The sequence below is a fragment of the Patella vulgata genome, chromosome 5 (genome assembly GCF_932274485.2).
Source record: "Patella vulgata chromosome 5, xgPatVulg1.2, whole genome shotgun sequence".
Classification (NCBI taxonomy): domain Eukaryota; kingdom Metazoa; phylum Mollusca; class Gastropoda; family Patellidae; genus Patella; species Patella vulgata.
In genome coordinates this window covers 71,767,409-71,789,384 of record NC_065883.2, presented here as the reverse complement: position 1 = coordinate 71,789,384, position 21,976 = coordinate 71,767,409, and the positions used below count along the sequence as shown (strand labels likewise).

Sequence of the window (21,976 nt, the reverse complement as noted above, 5' to 3'; positions counted from 1 at the left end):
TGAATGGCTTTGGGCTGAATTATCTGACACTAATCAACTTATGGAATTTTAGCCAGCACAATAAATCTCATACGGTTTACTTTGTATGAAAAATGAACCAATGGGATATGTTTGCACGTCAGTCTTTTTTGTGATTTATGGCTTGTTCGTTTTTAAAAAGGGACAGATCACACCACAGTGAGGGGTTAGCAAAGTTGTAGCGAAGGGATTCCCGGAATTTCCTTCTAAATAATAATTATGGAGAATACATTTTCACCTGATGTGATGAATTGGATTTGGGATCCTGATTTTATTGTAAGTCATTTGTACTTTTTTTTTTCAAACATGATGAATAGGTAAACCGCGAAAACGTTGCTGCATAATTGTGCGTTTTTTGGAGTTGTCTGCCTTGGCTAAAGGCGTTTATGAGTTATTTCCCCTTCAACGATTTTCAGTGGAGGAGGAAGATAAAGTCGGTCGAATTTGCAAGTCACAAATTTGCCGAACATCCCGAAATAATTCCATTTTTACTCGGCAAAATATCAACTTTTTCTGTCAAAAATGACGACCCCGGCTGTAGATAGTGTCCGCGAAAAGGGTCTAGCAGATTACCGCAAAAAATTATTGGAACATAAAGAATTAGAAGCAAGGTTGAAGGAGAGTAAGTGAAAAAACAAACACGCCGAAAATGAAAAAAAATATTATAACAATATGAATATTCATCTCAGTAAACTCACAGCCACAGGAATATTTGTAAGATAAGATAGTATTCAAGAAAGTAGACGCTCAATAATTTACTGCATATAGGCTACTCCCTCAACCACATGGAGTACACAGTGGATTTTGCACAACAACAAGGTCTTCAATTATCCATAAATATAAATTCTAAAATTGTCTTTATTATTCTAATAATTCAGGAGACTAATATAATCTGAATAAAAAAAAGTGGACTCTCACAACTGAACTAGGCCTAGCCTTTGAAATAGCTATTTATACTGGTCCATAAATCGTGAGATCAGAAAGACCAGATCCTATTTTTGGCACTTTCATCACAGATTGTCAGATACAGTAGTGTTACCAGATCCAGATGTATCTTAGTTTACAGTTTACCTTCTTTTTATGACAACCTAGTAACCTTGTTATATTACTTGTTTATTCAAATCTAAATTTTGTGTTTTGTTTTTTTTTCTCAGTGGAATGATATTTTTCTGATTATTACTTCAATCAAAGCCAGTGTAAAAAATCGAAAGAAACCATTCATATAAATAAATTAACATTACAATTTTATTTTATTTCAGTGAGAGAGATGTTAAAAGATCTGACAAAACAGTATGATAAATCTGAAAATGATTTAAAAGCTTTACAGAGTGTTGGACAGGTATTTAGATCATTTTAAATGTAGTAATCACCTAATTTATATTGTCAACCAGTTGTGTCACTAAATCAAGTTTTCAAAAGGTTGTGTCAGGGTCTTTGACCTATGATTATCAACATATTTTTTCCAAGGAATATAACTGATCTTATCATTAAAGTATCCATTGTGCATAGAAACTATAAATGTGTTCAATGTTTTTTAAAGTTTGAAATTATAATGTAAATCAAATGATAGTATGCCAAGACTTGTAAATAAACTGAAGGGTTAGCCCTTGTCATGTTTTTATTATGGAACAGATTTTATATTAGAATTTATTACAAACAATATCATTCCTTTTCAGATTGTTGGGGAAGTATTAAAACAGTTGACTGAGGAAAAATGTAAGTTAGTGGATATGTTTACGATATTGTCGAAAAAAGATTGGTTTTTTTTATGTAGATAAAAATATTGTAAGTTTAAATGTAAACTTATTTAGCTTTTTGTTTTCTTGATCTGTGAGTAATATGGGATGATGGATGATCGAGTGGTTTAATGTGACTGCTTTAGATCATTGGGTCTGTCATTGAGCCAAGTGGCATGGTTTCAATCCCAAGCTTGTACATGACAAGGAGTGGGGTCGCCTGCTTAACCTTGTGGGTTTTCTCCCGTACCCTACTAAAATCAAGTGAATTAATGGCAATTGTACCATATATTAGTCCCGAAATGATCTAATTGGTGTCTAAGTGTTAAAATAAACCCCATTTCTCTCTCTGTGAATAAAATGATGATCTTTAATATTTGTCATAAATCTTGTACATGTATCTTCAGTTATTGTAAAAGCTACAAATGGACCGCGATATGTTGTTGGATGTCGACGACAACTGGATAAATCGAAATTAAAATCTGGAACAAGAGTAGCATTAGACATGACAACACTTACAATCATGAGGTAAAAACACTCAATAAATTTCTATATCTTTTACATTTTTGTATTAAAACAGAGTAGAAAAGAATTTAGTAACAAACAACATAATGTGTATTTTTTACAATCACTATACTTAAAGTATAATAGCAAGTTTTAGAAAATAGTAGTCCTCCCACTGCTAAAGACCCCTACGCGCAAGCAAATTATTGAAATATAATTGAACCATGTTTTAGTTCCAAAATGACCTAGTTTGTGTTGAGTGGACGTTAAACCCCCGTTCTCTCTCTCTGTTTTATGTTTTTGTATTAAAAAAGAGTAGAAAAGAATTAAGAAACAAATAACATAATGTGTATTTTGTTTACAATCACTATACTTAAAGTTTTATAAAAGCTTAAATGATTTATATTTATGATGGGCTGACTCAATCAGTATTGTACTGGTTTCTCAGTGTTTGTGGAACATTACAGAGGGTCTGGCAGTGAAAATCATCTAATGCAACACTTTAAGATCCCCTAACAGTTGAAAATCAAAAAATGAGTAAGCTGTAGTACTGTTGTCTGTACAAAACTTCCCTGATAGCACAGTGCTTGGTGTATGCCAGACTTAATGGGGCATTATTCAATTGCTAAATCTGTCTATTGCAAGTCTTTCTTTATGCCTTAAATAATGTTATATAAATTATTGATTAGACATTTATTAACTTACCAAGACGATAATCAGATAAGGTAGCAATCACAATCGAGACTACACTGTTCTTTTAACGGGGATAACTTGGCTAAGAATGAAGTAATATGACTGAAATTTTCAACATATTCCCTTTTCATTATCAATGTTTGAACCACTTACGAGAACTGTCGGCTCTATACCTAAATGTTACATTATTCACCTTTTTAAAACTTGCCTGTTTGGTGCAGAAAAGTAACACATAAAATTACATTTTAAAATTGTTACCAGAAAATTGTTTTTTTTTTACAAAAAGCTGAATTTAATTTGAGACTTTTTATTTGTAGACTTTATATTGACAGTTCTTTTCTATGTTTTTGTAGACATTTACCTAGAGAAGTAGATCCATTAGTGTATAATATGTCAGCTGAAGATCCTGGATGTGTTAGTTTTAATCAAATTGGTGGATTAGCTGAACAAATCCGTGAGTTACGAGAGGTAAACATATTGTTCAGTCATTCTAAAATGGTTTTCTCCGGGTCCTCCGGTTTCCTCTCAAGCGAATTTTTGAAATAACCACAGGTTAGTCCAGAAATGACCGGGTTTGTGTCGAGTGGAGGTTAAACCTCATTTCTCTTTCTGTTACTCATTCTAAAATTGTATTTTCTGACTGGTACAGCTTAAGTCTTAATCATATTTTAGCCCGATGATGACAAATAATAAGTGAGGTCGAGTCTAAGTCTGATTGTTTCTTTTTTCTCGTCTAATTTTCCTCCCTCTTTTATCCCCTCTTCTTCTATCACCTCATCACTCTAAACAATCAGACTGAACACAGACACTAATGATTCATGGATTATGAGAGCTGAGGGCTAAAAGGATGATATACTAGTTTAAAAAAAATTTTTTGTACCAGCCTGTAATCTCGATGGATGCTGCCCTAATTTTTGGTAACCGAGAATCATGCTTCTTAAATCAATGTAGTGGGTAGAATATTGTGTTTAAAATTTATACAGATTTGAAATGGAAGTCAATAAGTAAGGGACTGGTCCCGAGTTTGATTTCAATCTTGTCTTAGAAATTTCTTTAGGATTTCCAGCTTGGTTCCCCCCCTTGTCAGCGATAAAGGACAAGCAGTTGGACAAGGTACAGCATCTGGTTGTGTGATTGGGAACGAAAAGCCCAGGTCCTTGTGCACGTAAAAAGAACCCTTGGCTTTGGAATTTGTCGAGGAGTAGGCGGAACCCCAACTGTCCAGGCAAATTTTCCCTCATAACACACTGTATGGTATGTATATGCCTGTCTTCATTAGCCTGGATGGTGAAGAAAAGTAGGACGCTAAATCCCATTTCATTTCAGATTCAAAGTAATATTATGTTTTTTCTTGTTTATTTATTAACAATACAACGTGAATGTTTTTAATGTATTACAGGTTATTGAGTTACCATTATTAAATCCTGAATTATTTATGCGTGTAGGTATTACACCACCTAAAGGTTGTTTATTATATGGTCCACCTGGTACAGGTAAAACTCTACTAGCTAGAGCTGTTGCTAGTCAACTAGATTGTAACTTCTTAAAGGTAAGTCAAACATCTTATAGAATTTATGTAAACTTTATATATAGTCTGAAGCATTGACCTGTTGTCTATTTTCTCTGGTGTCTCACTAAGTATGGCCCTGAGTCATTGACCGACAGGTCCCAGTTCGATCCCTGTTTTGTCAGAGAAAGTTCCTGGGGATTTGTCAGCATGGTTTCCCCTTGCCAGTTGTGCAGTATAGAGGGACTTGAGAGGATTTATGTCTAGTTATTTGGATGGGACAAAAAAAGAAGAGCCTGTGTACAAGTTGGCGTGCACATAAAAGATCCTTTCACATGTGGAATTTGACAAAGAGTAGGCAGAAATGGGAGGATGGGTGGCTGAATGGTTAACACGTGCATATTGGATCACAAGGTCTGTCATTGGGTCAAGTGGCTTGGTTTTCGATTCCCCGCTTATACATGACAAGGAGTAGGGGTTGCCTGTCCAACATTGTGGGTTTTCTCTGGGACCCCCGGTTTCTTCCCACTGCTAAAGACCCCTATGTGCAAGTGAATTATTGAAATAAAATTAAACCATATGTTATACCCGAAATGACCTAGTTAGTGTTGAGTGGACATTAAACCCCATCTCTCTCTCCTTTCTCTTATAATTATCTAAGTTGGTGCAGGATAGTAGGACGTTAAACCCCATTTCATGAAAACAGACAATATTATCCACTCAATGATGACAAATAATAAGTGAGGTCGAGTCTAAGTCTGATTGTTTCTTTCTCTTGTCTAATTTTCATCCCTCTTTTATCCCCTCTTCTTCTATCACCTCATCACTCTAAACAATCAGACTGAACACAGACACTAATGATTCATGGATTATGAGAGCTGAGAGTGTGTAATATTATTGTTCTGTATGTAAAATAATCTTTTAAACAGCTGTCTAGTCATTCGGATAAGACAAAAAAACGATGTGCCATGTATACATTGGCATGCGCGTATCAGAACCCTTGGCGGTTGGAATTTGATATAATAGTAGGCCATAGTGCCGCTACCAGGGCAAAATTTCCCTCATAGCGCACTGTATGGTGTATGCCCGTCTTCATTAACCCAGTTGGAGCAGAACAGTAGGACGTTAAACCCCACTTCATTTCATTTCATAATGCAACCATGTTGTTATAAGTCATTTCTTTCCCTTTGGATAATTTTCTTTTACTTGATATTGTAGGTAGTATCTAGTGCTATAGTTGATAAATATATCGGAGAGAGTGCCAGATTAATTCGTGAAATGTTTGCCTTTGCCCGAGACCATGCTCCATGTATTATTTTTATGGATGAGATTGATGCTATCGGTGGTCGACGATTCTCGGAAGGTACCTCCGCTGACAGAGAAATTCAACGAACATTGATGGAGGTAAAAATATTAGATTATAGTAAATCTATTTAACATGACAAGCAACATTTACCAGTTAGACATCGGGTACTTTCATCATCAACTTGAACATGAAAAATAACATTTGTTTGTTAGAAATGGATTAATAATGCCTTGTCTGGCCCTTGCACCATCTACTTTACATTGATAATACATTTACTGGGCCATTTAAACCCTCTAGCTCCTCAATCTATCGGACACGCGCATGAATAACTGTGAACTGCATTTCATTTCTATTAGTATGACTCAGGCGGACTAGGGAGTAGTAGTTTCGAGAAGTTTTAAAAATGAGCTGCAAAATTTTTTATAAAGAATCTCTTTTCTCTGTTTTATTCATGGAACGTCTGCTAAAGGATTGATGAAATGTAGGCCTAAGTCACAAAGCAGTCTCTCAATCTAATGAAAGATGTTAATATACTAAACTTTATAATGTTTATATTAATTATTGAGTCAAATGTAGGCCCATATATCGTACTAAACTTGGTTATAAATGTTTATATCAATTATTGAATCAAATGTACTCGATATATCATACTAAAGTTGATTATAAATGTTTATATTACAGTTATTAAATCAGATGGATGGTTTTGATGCATTAGGTCAAGTTAAAATGATAATGGCTACTAACAGACCCGATACTCTAGATCCTGCTTTATTACGACCAGGTCGTCTCGATAGAAAAATAGGTTTGTAAATTTTCGTCTTTATATAAATTGAGGACAAACTGAGCTAGGGGTCATTTAACAATGATATGAAACAGATCCTGTTTCACAGATTATACAGTAAGATTATGTAGACGTTCAATGGAGTTATATAGTAAAATATTTGATTTACATCTACATAACCTTTACAAATGCTGCAGCCAGGGTGACTCATGGAATAAGACAGTGGCTCACTAACTTGGAGGTCCCATGTTCAATACCGGTGTTGACTGAGAAATTTCATCGGGATTTTCCGGCGTGGTTCCTCCATGTCAGGGATGCAGGACAGAGGGCCTGGCAAGGGACAATGTATAGTCATTCAGGTCCCATGTACAGACAATGGCAAGCACGTAAAAGAAACCTTGACAGTTGGTATTCGATATAAGAGTAGGCTGTACTACTGCGCTATCAGGGAAAAATTTTCCTCATAGCACACTGTATGGCGTATGCCCGTCTATATTAGCCCAGCCCAGTCGTTGCAGAACAATATGACGTTAAAACCCCTTTCAAATTTCTTACAAATGCTTTGTGAAACAGAACAAAGACTGTTTCAAATTCCAGTTAAGATTAATGTAAGATTTACTTTATCCGAGAGATGAAGCAGGGAAATACATTAAATATTTTTAAACTGCTGTTTATCTGTGGTAATTTGAGAGTGTATCTGTAATTCATTGTTTTGGGACTGGATTTAGTATTGAAAATTTTTTATCATTTATGTTTTTGATGTCTGCTTAGCCCAATGATGACAAATAATAAGTGAGGTCGAGTCTAAGTCTGATTGTTGCTGTTTCTCGTCTAATTTTCATCCCTCTTTTATCCCCTCTTCTTCTATCACCCCATCTTTCAAACAATCAGACTGAACACAGACACTAATGATTCATGGATTATGAGAGCTGAGGGCTAATAGAAATTTTACTTTTATTACTTGCAGATATATTCTTCTTTGATAGGCATTAGTAATTTAATTAATTAACACAAGGTACAATTTTACAGGTACACAATTACTGGGTTTAATACTATGTTACGTTTACTTGATAAAGACGAGGGGAGAGTCGGATGGCCGATTGGTTAGCGCATGCGCGTTGTATCATAAAGGTCTTGTCATTGAGTCAAATGGTGTGGTTTCAATTCCCCGTTCGTACATGGCAAGGAGTAGGGTCATCTGTCCAACCTTGTGGGTTTTCTCCAGGTCCTCCGGTTTCCTCCCACTGCTAAAGACACCTACGCAAAAACAAATTATTGAAATAGAATTAAACCATATTCTAGTCCGTGAAATTACCTAGTTTGTGTCGAGTGGACATTAAAACCATTTCTCTATTTCTCTCTCTCTTTCTGATAAAGACAAAAGTATCATAGTAATAAATGCAGTAATTGTGTATCCATAAAACTTATGCTTGTTAAATATATTCTTGTCCATGAATTGTTTATTTAAATTTGTTTATCTTTGTGTGGAATATTTTCAGAAATTCAGCTACCTAATGAACAAGCTAGATTAGAAATCTTGAAGATTCATGCATCTCCTATAGCTAAACATGGGGAAATAGGTAGGTACTAATTGTCAATCTAATGACCCTCGGTAAAACTTGGGATGTACAATTTATTATATACCTGCAGACAAAGGGTTTGACATGGAACAGTGTCTACCAGTTGTTTGGTGCAAAACACTTGGACGTTGAACCCAATTGGATTTATTATCCACTAAGATACAGCGGAACAAATAGTGCTGAACACAGGGGCGAGTGTTCTAATCGTACAAGAGGGGGGATGGGTGAATGGTTAGCATGTGCGCGCTGTACCATAAAGTCTGTCATTGAGTCAACTGGCGTGGTTTCGATTCCCCAGTTGTACGTAACAAGGAGTAGGGTTGCCTGTCCAACCTCAAGGGTTTTCTCCAGGCCCTCCGGTTTCCTCCCACTGCTAAAGACCCCTACGCGCAGTTGAATTATGGAAATAAAATTGAACCCCATGTTAGTCCCGAAATGACCTAGTTTGTGTCGAGTGGACGTTAAACCCCATTTCTCTCTCTCTCTCTCTCTAATTGTACAAGAATACTTGATATACAATTTATTATTTTCAACTAGAACATAGAAGAACAAATAGTGGTGAACACAGGGCCAAGTATTCTTGTTGTACCAGAATACTTTTCTTACAAGAGTATGCATTCAAGTTATTTCAGAATTCGGTACATCATTTGTATTTTTAGGAAAAATATCAAATTTCATTTCATTTGTTATCCCACAAAACATTTTTTGATGTATATTATATTTTATAGATTGGGAAGCTGTAGTAAAGTTATCTGAAGATTTTAATGGTGCTGATCTACGTAATGTCTGTACGGAAGCTGGTATGTTTTCATTTCCATAATAAACTTATTTTCAGTCTGTCCTGGCTCAAAATATCTTTTATATCTGTGGTGTGGTAATCTTACAAAACATTTTACTTTTAAAACAATGTGACAAGAGAGTTGAGTCTTCTTTCCAACCTTGTGGGATTTTTCTGGGTCCTCTGGATTCACCCATATGTAAATCAGATGTTAGTCCCGAAATGACCTAGTTTGTGTCGCTTTGATGTTAAACACCATTTCTCTCTCTCACTTTTAAATGTATTGATAGATATTTCAGTCTTGAACATCAGGACTTTTCAATCATAATGAGTCTATATGATGAACCTATACATTGGTCTTAGGCCCTATGCTAATTTTGCTAGCGGATTATGATTTTAAATGAAACTAAAAGAATATAATATTTTTGTAATTTTTGTTTTAGGTATGTTTGCTATACGAGCTGAGAGAGACTTTGTTTTGGAAGAAGATTTTATGAAAGCTGTTAGAAAGGTTTCTGATAACAAGAAACTAGAATCTAAGTTAGATTATAAACCTCTCTAAATCTTATATTATTGTTAATCATTAGAAGATATTTAATATCAGTCTTGTTCCAACATTGAATTTGTAAATAAAAACTTATTTCATCTATTGTCAAACTTCTCTTTATTAGAACCTGAGATTGGGTGACCAAGTAGTCTAATGAATGCATATAGTCTGTCATTGAGTCAGCTCACTGTAGTTTATATACCAGGCATGTATCTGATGAGTGAGTCGTATGTCAAACTTTATCCGTTTTGTCCAACTGCTAAAGACCCCTGCGCCCAAGTAAATTATTATTGAAATTATAACATACGATACTCCTCATGATACTTGTGTCAAGTGAATGTTAAACTCCACATTTCTTTCTTAAGTCAAGTGGCTTTGGTTTTGATCCCAAACTTGTATATACAAGTAGTAATGTTGCCTGCCTAACCTTGTGGGGTTCCAGAATCTCCAGTTTCTTTCCCACTTCCAGTGAATTATATTATGATAGTTCAAAATAACCTAGTTTGTGTCGAGTGGAAGTTAAACTCCTTTTTAGATCTTTCTTTTAATAAAGTCATCATTGGATTGATAACAGAAATCGTAGAAGATCAATAGCTTGCTCAACTGTGTATAAATCTCAAGTCAATCAGATACTAACTTTAGCATCTAGAGTGTCTACAAGATTTTACAATTGATAAAAGACCAGAACCCACAGTAATTAACTAAAAGATACATTATGGGAGATTCAATACCGAGTTGGCAGTTCTCACTATAATAGTTAAAAACTAGATAACGTAAAGGCAATTTGCTGAAAATTTCATTCAAATTGATCCACTTTGAACCGAAAACTAAACGAATGAAATGTCTGCCTAGCCTCGGTCATCATTACTAAAGTCAGTACAATAAACAGCATAGTCTCGATTATCCATTTAATCGTTTAATCGAGAAGGAAAGTTATGCAGTAAATTGGCTCACAATCCACTTAAGATCGCAGGCTAGCGATGCCGTCTAGAGTTGATTATGGTCTGGATAAGTTAATATCTAATTGATAATTTAGATAACATTTTAGGCCTAAAGAAAGACCTGCAATAGGCAGATTTAGCTCTTGCATAATGTATGTTTAACTAAATCAATAGGATTTTTCACCTATGAAAATAAACACTGGGCACAAGTTTCAACTTTTGCGTCTTGGAGGGTCCAGAAGATTTCTCTGAATTGGAAGTTATAAAAGATTTGGGTCATCGGAATGTTCAAAAAAAGAAATGTCATAGAAATGTCATAGATTTAACAATGGGGAAAGAATTGGTGGTCCAAATCCTGATTACAGACTTCCTAATTGGATTTACCTCCCTTTAACCTAGGTGTACGAATCCTTATTCGAAATGAAATTACATTCAACTTTTCTGCACCAATACTAGGGGTAATAAAGAAGAGCGAGGTTTTTTGTCCCATCCGAACGACTAGACCCTGTTCCTTGCCAAAACCTTCGTCCTGCAATATTGACGTGGAAAAACCACGCTGGAAAATCCCAAAGAACTTTCCTTGGTCAACAACGCGATTGAACCCTTGGGGCTTGATACTGAGTTGTGAGTCCCTTCATAATTGGATACCATATTGATTCTTTTATAATAGTCCGATCAGATACCGTTGCTAAAGTAACTACTTTTATAGTTATTATTTGTGAAGCTAAAATCGGCAGCCCAGTTTCTTTATTAACCACACAGCCGTTTAAAAATAGTTGTGACAGAAAATACACTCAAAGCCATTAAAAACGTAATGCCAAATTCAAAGTTTATTTACTGCAACAACTTTTAACAAATGTACATAACAATTGACAAAATCGAGATAACAAGCATCTGTGGATAATTTCATGAAAGAATTCACTACAAATGCACAAAACCGAAACGTCAGAGAACCATGAAACAAAGCAGGGGTCAGCTGAAGTCAATATCGGATATATGTCCACCCTGAGCTTTTAAACATGCCTGAAGTAGCCTTGGCATGAACTGGCACAGATGTCTCACTAAACGCTGTGGGATTGTTTGCCAATGATTTTGGAGTGCCTGTGCCAACTCTGCAACAGTTCGTGGTGGCACTCCTTGAGTTCGAACCCGTCGACCAAGTTCATCCCAAACTGAGGTTGAATCGGGATTCATCCGAGAAGATGACATTTCGCCATGGTGTGTTTGCCGATATCCCTGATTTGCGGCCCATTGCTGTCTGGCAAGTCGATGACGATGCAAAAGGATTTGACCTTGGTAAGGTCGACGGCAGCGTAATCCAAGAGCAGCCAGACGCCTTCGGACTGTTTTGAGGGCTGATCTGACATTGACGTGTTCCAACAGTTCCCCTGGCAGTAGCAGTACCTGACTGGAACTAGGCATTGCGTTTTTAATGGCTTTGAGTGTATTAAATGTCTGTCAAATTATGCATAGGCTAGGGTTATAGTTTCAGAGTTATGTAAGGAATTCAAAACCGCCCGACACCCTTACATGAGGCCTTACATTTCTGACTTTAACTGGGCATCATCTATCAAAAATAGGTATCAGAGATCATAGCACAGTCTGACCAGAGAGAGAGAGGACCGAGAGAGACAGTGAGGTTTAACCAGGTCATTTTGGAACTAACATTAAAGCATACAATTTTATTTCAATGATTTGTTTGAGCGTTGGAGGACCCAGAGAAAACCCACGAGGTTGGGCAAGCAACTCTACTTCTAGTCACGTACAAGCTTGAGATTGAACGCCATTTCATTTCGAATTATGAATTGTATCCCTAGGTTAAAGGGAGGTAAATCCAATTAAGCAGCCTGCAATCAGGAATTAGACCACTAATTCTTTCGCCATTTACATCATTGTTGAATCTATGACATTTCTTTTTTTGAACATTCCGATGATTCAAATGAAATGGGGGTCAACATCCTACTGTTCTGATCCCACTGGGCTAATAAGAGAGAGAGAGAGAGAAATGGGGTTTAACGTCCACTCGACACAAACTAGGTAATTTCAGGACTAACACATGGTTCAATTTTATTTCAACCATTCGCTTGCGCGTAGGGGTCTTTAGCAGTGGGAGGAAACCAGAGGACCCAGAGAAAACCCACGAGGTTGGACAGTAGACCCTACTCCTTGTCACGTACAATCGAGGAATCCTGGGCTAATGAAGACGGGCATAAGCTATACAGTGTGCTATGGGGCCAACTGCCAAAGGATCTTTTAAGTGCAAGCCAATGTATACACGGGACCTCGGTCTTTTGTCCCATCCGAACGACTAGACAGCTGTCCTTGTCAGGCCCTCCTTCCTACACCACTTACAAGGGAAAACCACGTTGGAAAATCTCCATGTCACAAAACTCTATGACAGACCTAATACGTGGGCTCCAATCAACCACCCAACAGAAAATTCAGATATAAAACTGAAGAAGACAAGTTTAACATGTTTGTATATAGATTTATTTGTTCTGTATTACTGTAAGTAAATAATTCATTCTTTTTACAAAATAACATTTAAAAAAAAAAAACATTTACAAAATATCTTGCAATAATTACTCTTCAAAAACCCAAATCTGCATAGTGAAAAATTATTTACAATTGTATGAGAGACAAGAGTTGTATTCTCATTGCCCTTATTTAAATATACAACAATAAATAGGTCAACATTTTATAAAGAGACCACAGAGGATTTTGTACCCTTAATAAAAAGAGACATTGAATAGAAGTTGGGGTCTGTAATATTGATAGCTGAATAACATTTTGTGGGGTTTTCAGAAAAGGCTTCTGAAGAGACCTCAGAGGATTTGTATGCTTAATAAGAGAAATTTTATAGAATTTGGGATCTAGATCGGATCTGTGCAGAGGTTTAGTGATGCCTCGGGAAATTATTTTCACTCTTCAATTGGGTGTTCCCCTGAAATGGACGCCCAAGGACGTTGCCACTGGCTCTAGAATATCAATAAGTGATATTTTGTGGAGTATTCAGAAAGACTTCTCCTTAATTCATTTATTCATTGATAATGTTAGATCTATTAAAACATGGAGATGTCTCTACAGGGTTTAAATAGTACGAATGATGGGTGAATACAATACATGTATTATTGCATCTGTATTACGGTAATAGAAAAGATCAGAAAAGCTGGATAATTTTAACGCATAATTGAAAGGCCGCATGTGAAATTTACATGTAAAGTGTATTGTGACGGATTCATTTTAATCACAGAGACTTGGAAAATGCTTATCATGACAATTTTATACAATTTATTTGGCTTGATCATTATAAATATTTTCATCAAGTCCCTGTGGGCACTGATAATAAAAACAGTATCAATATATAATAATTGATAATATAAGAAAATAATGTAATATATTATAAGATCTTATCAGAAACATTGTAACTTTATAACGTTAAACCTTTCAACATTTTAACCAGTAATTAAACAGGCATTATGTAAGAGTTAAATCTACCTATTGTAGGTCTTTCTTTAGGCCTTAAATGTTATATAAATTATTAGACATTTATTAATCAACTCTCGATGCCTCGGATGTTCAAGATTTTAAGTAGATTAGAACGGTTCGTCCATTTAATGATTTAATTTAAAAATGGAGAAGCGAGGCTAAGACTCGAATGACCAGTACGGTGCTTACAATCAATGAACACATCTGGTCAAACCTTCAAACAGTTATAACTTCGCTTAAAATAAAGTAATTTGAATGAAATTTTCAATATATTCATTTTGCATTATCTACTGTTGAAATAATATAGCAAGAACGGACAGCTCTTTATCTAAATCTTACATAATGCCCCTTTAAATCCTATGTAGGACTAAATGTTTCAGTTTTCAATAAAGTTTATTTTATGGACGGTTTAAGTCTACAATAGTGAATTAGTTTAAAAGTATACAAAGATGTTGGGGTCCATCTAAGACTTCAACTTAACTTTGATCCACAACAATTATAATAAAGGGACCTGTCACACAATGTCACGTAAGTCTGAACAGTTCGTATATGAACGAATCTAGTAGCTTTAGAAGAGAGTAATCGGTGACGACTACCCACCACTATCAAGCCTGGAAATAAGGCACCTGTCACAGACAATGTCAGGCACAGATGCAGGCTTTGTCAGGCACTAAACCTCTGGTGCCTGTCATTTTGTCTGGCACTGATTTGTCTTTCTTATTGATATTGTTAATACATGTCCGGCACTAAGGTGAAAATGTCAGGTACTATTTCATTAGTGCCTGACATTTTGTCAGGTACCTGTAAAACCGTTATTTCCAGGCCTGGCCACTATATAGATTTCAAATTTTAGTCAATGTTAAATTTGATGTAAAAATACAAACTGATTGTACAAAATAGTATATAAGAAATATATGGGTGTTGAAAAAAAGTATTAATGATGTCAAATCTTTTGAAATAATTTTTAACTTCGCAAACGTTAATCACACACAGGCATTGAATTCATAAAACTGAATATATTCCTTATTTGGAGAATTTCAACAGAGATAATTCTGTAATTCCGAAGGTTCTGAGAGTTATTCAGGCTGTCAATAAAGCTGTAGTATTATTTGTGTGTGTGTCGAGGGGGGGGGGTTGTAGGAACACAATTCCAGATCTTTGATATTTCAGAAACTGTTTCATAATATCACTGCTAAGAGGTAGTTTGTCCCATGGGTTCTCCATGTCGGCCATATATGCCGGTCAACTTTGCCCCTATAGGACCTCCATATAGATCTAACACACGTAATTATTTCATGTATGAAAATCAAAATTTAGGGAAATCTTTGAAAAAAACAATTTCACAAAGAAGAGAAAATTGTATTTTTCTATAAATATTGAAAACAAATAAATTCATCTTAAAATAAAACAATTTTTCTTTCTTCTAATTTTTCGATGAATTTTGAGATTAGCACTAGTATGGAAACTACATTGTTCTCCTCAAACACACAAGCACTGATATGTTATTTTGTTCAAAATGTCCGTTATAGCTAAGTCTCTGTTTATATATAGAGTAGCACTGACAATATATATATTTCTTCACAACACTAGATAAACATATTGCACTAGTCTGTCTGTTCCTTTCGTAACTTTGGTAATATTTGCAGGTTTTATGGAGTCTTGGGTCGAACTCTGGGATATAACTGAAAATAGAACACACAATACCATAAATATATACATTTCTCTTCTTTGATTGGTATTTGCCTCAAAGCACACTGTATGCCGTATGTCCGTCTTCATTAGCCCAGTTCGGAGCTGAACAGTAGGACGTTAAACCCCATTTCATTTCTATTTGATTTAAGGTTATTTTTTCTGTGTGTAATTGGCAACATTAGTACATCGATGTTATAACAATAATCTTGCTTCCTATTGTTCACGGAAAAACAAGAAATAATATAAAAACAACCAAATACTTGATTGCTCTTCGCAAAAACTTTTAGTTCAAATTTGTATGTTTTTGAATTGTAAACCGAGTGGATATTTATTTATCAACAACTAACAATTAAATTGTTTGGGCCTAAATCCAGGGACCTTGTTTTTTTTGTGCAATTCAAACAACTCAACACTGTTTCAGGCCAGGCTCTCTATCTTGAACCACTGGCAAGGGGAAACCACTCCAGAAAATACTGAGAAACTTTCTCAGACAACACTGGTATCAAACTCTTGTCAGGTATAGAGAGAAGAGAGAGAGAGAAATACGGTTTAATGTCCACTTAACACAAACTAGGTCATTTCGAGACTAAAATATGGTTCAATTTTATTTCAATAATTCATTTGCGCGTAGGAGTCTTTAGCAGTGGGAGGAAATAGGATGACCCAGAGAAAACCCACGGGGTTGGACAGGCAACTCAACTCCTTGTCACATACAACCGGTGAAACGAAAACCACGCCAGTTGACTCAATGACAGACCTTATGATACAGCACACACACGCTAACCATTCGGCCAACCAACCTGCCTCATTAATTCCAGGGCTGATAAAATGTAAACGTACCCCTAGAAGATTTCTGGCTACATAACCTTCTTTATTATTTAATCTGGCCCACCACCATTCCTTCTCCTTCTCATCTCCTTTACGTAATATTATCATCTTATCCCACATCTTAAAAGTCAACTCATCTCCATTCGTAGCTTCATAATCGAAAACCGCCCAAACTTCTCCATTGTGCATTATACCAAGTTTTTCTTGGACACCTAAAACAAATAAAGAAAAAAAAGTTATAAGTGTTTAATTATAGATTAAAAGCTGCCGGAGGCGGGGACTCGAGTCCGACTTAAGTCACATCAAAGACCCAACTTGCAACTCGACATATTATCGTGACTAGAGACTCAACTCAAACTTGGCAGTCATGAAAACTCTCGCACAACTCTAACTTGCCTTATTCGGCTTGAATTAATTAATAGATTAAAAGCAGCCAAAGGTGGGAACTCAAGTTCAACTTAAGTCACATCAAAGACCCAACTTGCGACTCGACTTGACTAGAAACTTGACTCAGACATGGCAGTCGTGAAAACTCTCGACTTCAAAGCACTTAGGCCTCAAGTCGCAGAGAGGGAGCATAATTCACCTTGCCTTATTTGGCTTGAATTGCTGACTCCATTTGATGAATACGGCAACTTGAGGGGGACTTGGGCTTTGTGGAGATGTCAACTCGACACTAAAGTTATCTACTTGGGACTCGACTCATACTTTACAAAATGAAATGAAATGAAATGGGGTTTAACATCCTACTGTTCTGCTCCAAAGGGGCTAACGAAGACGAGGATATCCCATTCAGGCCCTCCGTCCCGCACCACTGACGAGAAACCATGTTGGAAACAGACTTTACAAGCAGTATATCAAATTAGTTTACTTACTGTAAAGATAATCAGAACATCCGTCATAACCATCTTCATCTTCTTCACATTTCTCTGCCGCTGTTTCTTGATCACTGATTGTCGTGGCGAATATACACGCTCCGTGTTCTACCAGTAGTTTTACCATGGGTAAATTATTACAAGATGCAGCACAATGTAATGGTGTCCTGAAAAATACAACAACACAAAATATTACACTTTAATAAAATGAAAGAAATGGGGTTCAGTGTCCTACTGTTCTGCTTCGACTGGGCTAATGAAGATGGGTAGACCGGAGGCTCAGCGCGGGGGGGTGTCCCTCAAATGGGCACAAAACCAGACCCAACTTTTTGACCTCTGGGGTCACAAAGAACAACGGTGAATTTAGCAAGTTTACATTTTTATTGAAAGTGTGATTACTTTCGATCAATTTCAGCTTATTTTCATGATACAAGAATGACCGCGCATTCACTTTCAGTGCAAATGAACCCATTACCATTTGACCTTTGACCCCGATTACCACTCGGTATCGTATTGTGCCCATTTGATGGACACGCTCCCGCGCTGAGCCTCCGGACTAGGGCATACACCATACAATGTGCTATAAGAGAAATGAAATGGGGTTTAATGTCCTATTGTTCTGCTCCGACTGGGCTAATGAAAACGGGCATAGCCATGTAGTGTGTTATGAGGGAAATTTTACCCGGATAGTGGTGCTACAGCCTGCTCTTATATCGAATTCCAATAGTAATCTTCCGCTTTGGATAAAGTTGGATTACTTGTGTGTGTATTGTCGAAAGAAACTCAGAATTCTGGAATATTAGTCTTATAACTGGATTTAAAAACAAAGACTTTTTTGAAAATAAATCTTTTATAAAACTTACCATCCATCACTATCAGGAGAATTAACATCACAACCAAACTCTAATAAAAATTTGACGATTTCATAATGACCAGCACATATAGCGTTATGTAAAGCTGTTATACCCTCATCATTAGGGGCACTAACATCAGTTACCTAAAATATATAATAAACATCACAACTTTATACATTGTACATAAAATTCATAAAGTATATAATATACATCACAACTTTAGTACATAAAATTCATAAAATATATAATATACATCACAACTTTTATACATTGTACATAAAAGAGAGAAAGAGAAATGGGGTTTAACTTCCACTCGACACTAAGTAGGTCATTTCGGGACTAACACATGGTTCAATTTTATTTCAATAATTCGCTTGTACGTAGGGATCTTTAGCAGTGGGAGGACCCAGAGAAAATCCACGAGATTGGTCAGGCAACCCTACTCCTTGTCACCTACAAATGGGGAATCAAAACCACGCCAGTTGACTCAATGACAGACCTTACGATGCAACGCTAACCATTCGGCCATCCAACCCCCCAATTATTTCAAAGATGGTATTTTAAGAGAATTTACCTGAGAAGCTGTCCTCTTCACTAATTCCAGTTCCCCTTCAAGAGAAGCATCCAGTAATAAAGCCAGTGGATCGAAACTCACTCGATTTTTTGACTTATTTGGATTATTTCCTTTTAAATTACTTCTGACACGTTTTAAAACTTTTGATTTTTCTGTTTTATTTTTATTTATGTTCGTATCCTTTTCTGATTTGTTCTTTTCCTGTGATTCATTTTTGGAATTATTGCTGTTATCGGAACTTTCGGATTTGGAATTATCCAAGGAATTGTTTTTCTCTTTGACTCGGATTAACATTTTTGTGACCTCCTCGTTATCGCTGTCCGAATGTCGACGACGGATATGTTTTGGTGTGTTCAACTTGTAACTAACTTTATCAGATGTGATATTGGTGTTTTGCGGAGAACTCATCATTCCAAAATGAGAATGATTAGCTTTCACTGGTCCACTAGATGGCATGACAGGTATGCGTTGAGCGAAAGACGTTTTTTCTTCGGTGTCTGTTTTTGAAGACGGACCGTTATTTTCCGGTTCCGGAGAACTGTCCTTAGGTTTGTAAAGTAAGTTCATATTTTTCTGATATTTTTCAAATGCGGCTCCACCGAGTCGACTCATGTAAGTATTTGCTATGACACTCTTTGGTGCGTATCTGTAAGTAGGTTTCTGGCCACCGTTTGGAGAACCAGGTTGAGTTGTATTTGATTCATTGTTCGCAATGGGTGTCGACGTAGCTTGCGGCTGGCCGGGTCCTGGTCCAGGTGCTGGGGAATCGAAAATAACTTTAGCAGAGTCAACGACATCAAGATTCGGTTGTTTCGGTGGATCTTGTCGGATCGCTGTGGGTTGGACATTTTTGCTTTTAACAGCGGGACCCGGATCCTGTTTTAACGTTGTTGTCCGAATGGGAACGGGTGGAGGAGGAGGGCGCGTTCCTGGACGTGTGACAGTTGTTCCCGTTGACGATTGCGAAACCCGACTGCGTGTAGGTAAAGGCTGTGATGACTTTGTTGATTGGTTTGTAGTTGTTCCGTTCGGTGAAGTTTGAGCACTGTCACTAGATGCTGGTGAACTTTGACCGCTACCCGCTTGTCGTTCTTCCTCCGTAATACTGATGACCGGCTGCTGAACGGGACCCGCGACACGATTCACAACACCAGACGAACTACCGAAAGGTTTAGGTGTTAAATTAGCGATATTGCTTACAATACTTGTTCGAGGCACATTTTGAGCATTGGGCTGACTTTGACTACCTGAAGGGTTCTGTTGTGGCACTCTGTAAGAAACTGGCCGTGGAGCCGGAAACGAAGGAGGCACTGTTCCGTTTGATATCTTTTTATTCCACTCCGATATCCGACTATCGATTTTATTCTGAACGTTATTATTCATTTCTTTACCATCGTCTTTCATTTTAATATCGATATCGTCCAACTTGGGTTTTTCGGAGAGAAATTTCGAATTTTGAGGTAGCGATTTGTACTTTGGATCGTGCTTAATGAAGCCAGTGTTTGAATATAAGTCATCCTTTGTAACATCTTTAGCGGGATGTTGTATATATGGTTCTACGGCCGCGATATTTGACGAAGATGGCTTCTTGTTCTGGTTCGAGTTATTTCTATTTGCGGCTAATTGCAATTTACGTTTCTTTAATCGTTGTTGTAATTCGTGAATTCTGTTGTCCATCTTGGTCGTGTCGTCTTTTTTTTTCTGCAGCAGATCTCGTTTTGCTACCAGCTTGTTGTTTTGTTGTTGATGCATTTGATTCCTCATCTGAAATATACAAATTAATAATTTACATCACAAAATATAACAGAGAGAGAGAGAGAGAGAGAGAGAGAGAGAGAGAGAGAGAGAGAGAGAAAGAGAGAGAGAGAGAGAGAGAGACAAAATGAAATGAAATGCTATTTAACTTTCTACTGTTCTGCTCCAACTGGGCTAATGACGAAGGGTATACACCCAACAGTGTGCTATGAAAGATATTTTCCCCGGGCAGCGGCACTATGGCAAACTCATATCGAATTCCAACTGTCAACGAATCGTTTACGTGCACGCCAATGTATGAAGGGGAAACTAAGTCAGAAAATCCTGATGTACTTTCTTAGCAAATGCAGGGATCAAACATGTGACCTCCAGGCTAGCCATCCAGAGACAGAGAGAGAAAGATGGCGTTCACTTGACACAAACTAGGTCATTTCAGGACTAACATACGGTTCAATTTTATTTCAATAAATCATTCGTGCGTACAAGTCTTTAGCAGTGGGAGGAAAAGAGTGGACACAAAGAAAGCCCAAAAGATTCAGAAAAAGCTCCTACTCCTCGTCTCTTAAAACAGGGAAATTTTGCCCAGACAGTGGCACTACGGCCTACTCTTACATCAAATTCCAAGGGATCTTTTACATGCATGCCAATGTATACTGGGACCTTGGTTTTTCATCCCATCTGAACAACTAGACAGCTGTCCTGATCAGGCCCTCCATCCTGCACCACTGACAAGGGGAAACCATGTCGGGTAAATTCCGATGAGCCCACTGACAAGGGGAGGATTAAATTACAATAAAGTCATCTAATACTTACCAATAATTCTTTTTTAAGTTTTTCGAGTTCTGCGGCTGCAGCGTTCCTAGTTTCCCCGTTTATACCATGTAACTTGGCGTGTTTTAAATCTTCTAACTGTCTGGTTAATTGTTCTACCTTGGCTACGGCTAACGTTAATTCCTTCTCCTTCTCATTAAACATGGCTTTTACAGAATCGAGTTCTGAATCTAGAAAATATGAAATACCTAAATGACAACAAACATAATATTCAAACAATTCTTAATTGATATTAATTACATAAATTAAATGAGTCACTTTGTGTTTACCCTGTGAAATAGTTATCACTGAAACATGAGGTACCTCGATATACACACTAGCGTGCACGTAAAAAGATCATATGACAGTTGGAAAACAAAGCAGAGTAGGAGAGAGAGAGAGAAATGGGGTTTAATGTCTGCTCTACATAAACTAGGTCATTTTGCGACTAACATATGGTTCAATTTTATTTCAATAATTCTCTTGAGTGTAGGGCTCTTTAGCAATGGGAGAAAACCGTAGGACCCAGAGAAAAGCCACGAGATTGGATAGGCGACCCTACTCCTTGTCACGTACAACTGGGGAATCGAAACCACACCAGTTGACTCAATGACAACCTTTATGATACAACACACATGTACTAACCATTCAGCCAACCAATCCCCCCTCCCCTCCCCCCACAGACAAAGGGAAACCATAAAGTTTCTA

General features: G+C 36.9%; 2 protein-coding genes across 7 annotated transcripts in view; one reads left to right on the top strand and one right to left on the bottom strand.

The window, feature by feature from the left end:
- The first annotated feature begins 429 nt into the window (after window positions 1–429).
- Window positions 430–9,560, top strand: LOC126821623 (26S proteasome regulatory subunit 10B). The gene is made up of 11 exons (XM_050550084.2): window positions 430–640; window positions 1,278–1,357; window positions 1,695–1,734; window positions 2,162–2,282; window positions 3,305–3,419; window positions 4,351–4,500; window positions 5,677–5,862; window positions 6,446–6,566; window positions 8,045–8,125; window positions 8,854–8,925; window positions 9,347–9,560. Exons 1-11 carry the CDS (start codon window positions 541–543, stop codon window positions 9,463–9,465), a joined length of 1,185 nt encoding a protein of 394 aa, XP_050406041.1. The 5' UTR covers window positions 430–540; the 3' UTR covers window positions 9,466–9,560.
- A 3,309-nt stretch (window positions 9,561–12,869) lies between these two features.
- LOC126821917 (apoptosis-stimulating of p53 protein 1) overlaps window positions 12,870–21,976 on the bottom strand; it is a 126,755-nt gene continuing 117,648 nt past the window's right edge. For all 6 annotated transcript variants that reach the window (XM_050550536.2, XM_050550537.2, XM_050550543.2 and 3 more), the window contains 6 exons: window positions 21,272–21,459; window positions 18,704–20,467; window positions 18,139–18,272; window positions 17,276–17,442; window positions 16,413–16,612; window positions 12,870–15,562 (listed from right to left, as the gene is read on the bottom strand). In XM_050550536.2, the coding sequence (XP_050406493.1) occupies window positions 15,530–15,562; window positions 16,413–16,612; window positions 17,276–17,442; window positions 18,139–18,272; window positions 18,704–20,467; window positions 21,272–21,459 (2,486 nt within the window). In that variant the 3' untranslated portion in view covers window positions 12,870–15,529. The remainder of the gene's footprint in view (window positions 15,563–16,412; window positions 16,613–17,275; window positions 17,443–18,138; window positions 18,273–18,703; window positions 20,468–21,271; window positions 21,460–21,976) is intronic.

What these genes read in the sequence shown, in the direction of transcription:
- LOC126821623 (XM_050550084.2), top strand. Translation starts at nt 541, where the DNA reads ATGACGACCCCGGCTGTAGATAGTGTCCGCGAAAAGGGTCTAGCAGAT. An exon ending in ACAGTTGACTGAGGAAAAAT is followed by an intron (nt 1,735 to 2,161) that starts GTAAGTTAGTGG and finishes ATGTATCTTCAG; the next exon opens with TTATTGTAAAAGCTACAAAT. An exon ending in TCGTCTCGATAGAAAAATAG is followed by an intron (nt 6,567 to 8,044) that starts GTTTGTAAATTT and finishes GAATATTTTCAG; the next exon opens with AAATTCAGCTACCTAATGAA.